The following is a 956-nucleotide window of genomic DNA, read 5'->3' as shown; positions in this document are numbered from 1 at the left end:
TTAAAATAAATTTCCTACACATGTATGTTACGATGCTCTTGGAACAGGTTTCTTTAGTAACAAGATGTTCAAAAACATCCAGGGAGAGACAATTCAAAGGGGAATATAACATTGCATTCTCCCGTCATGTAACAAAAAGCAACATGATACTCAGAGGAGGTTATGGTCTTCGAGGGTCCACACAGTAGAAGAGGGGAGTAAAAGTCTACGGGAATGTCTCCTCCTTTTAAAAACAGTATTATATTATGGTCCTTCAAGTAGAATATTAGCAAAATCGCTGGTATACCAGGAACGTCATGTTTCCAACTCAGGTAGGATATACAGTGTGAACATGTCCATTATGAGTGATTATATGTTCTTATCTGTTTCTTTCTTGTGTCCGTGTACGTATTTCATGCTTTTGAGTACGTGTGTGAAGTAAGGGGAGGTGGTGAATCCTGAAATGTAGAGCGAAGAATGAGTTGAGTGTTGGTGCTGGAAGAGGAAAAGTTAGATGTTGGGTGACTGTTGGGGCACTGTTGGAGGACTGTTGGCAGGGGGAAAGGGGGGGTGAAGAAATCAACCAAAATCTACGCTGCTAAATGGAGCAGTTGTCAAGTCAGCGATGACTTCCCCCCCTCGACAGCAGGGTAGATGATCCTGACAGAAGGCCGATGCACATGGCGTGGTGCTGGGTCCTAAGTACACCGAGGGTCGCGAAGCTGAGCCGGGGTCTCTGGGTCCTACAGCACGACTTGGGGTCTGGGACGAAGCTAGGGAATTCATCTCTCTTACAGCAAATAGTAACACCAATAGAAGATGTTGAAGAGGCCGAAGAAAAGCGGGAAGATGCCGCGGCAGTATTCGTCGATCTGGCGCGCCCTGATCTTGTTCGTCTGCTTGAAGGCGCGCATAACCTGCGCCATGTTGCCCGCCTCGCCCGGCTGCCGAAACACGAGGTCGGACATAAGCCACGT

At 47.4% G+C, this 956-nt stretch overlaps 1 protein-coding gene across 1 annotated transcript in view; it reads right to left on the bottom strand.

Annotated features, from left to right (window-relative positions):
• Positions 1–212: 212 nt before the first annotated feature.
• Positions 213–956, bottom strand: part of LOC119587096 (glycine receptor subunit beta-type 4-like) — a gene marked incomplete in the record, with an annotated part of 188116 nt that continues 187372 nt past the window's right edge. The window contains 1 exon segment of the mRNA XM_037935845.1: positions 213–923. Within this exon segment, the coding sequence (XP_037791773.1) occupies positions 771–923 (153 nt within the window).

The sequence above is a fragment of the Penaeus monodon genome, chromosome 22, assembly GCF_015228065.2.
Source record: "Penaeus monodon isolate SGIC_2016 chromosome 22, NSTDA_Pmon_1, whole genome shotgun sequence".
Lineage (NCBI taxonomy): Eukaryota > Metazoa > Arthropoda > Malacostraca > Decapoda > Penaeidae > Penaeus > Penaeus monodon.
This window is presented reverse-complemented; position numbering and strand designations above follow the sequence as displayed.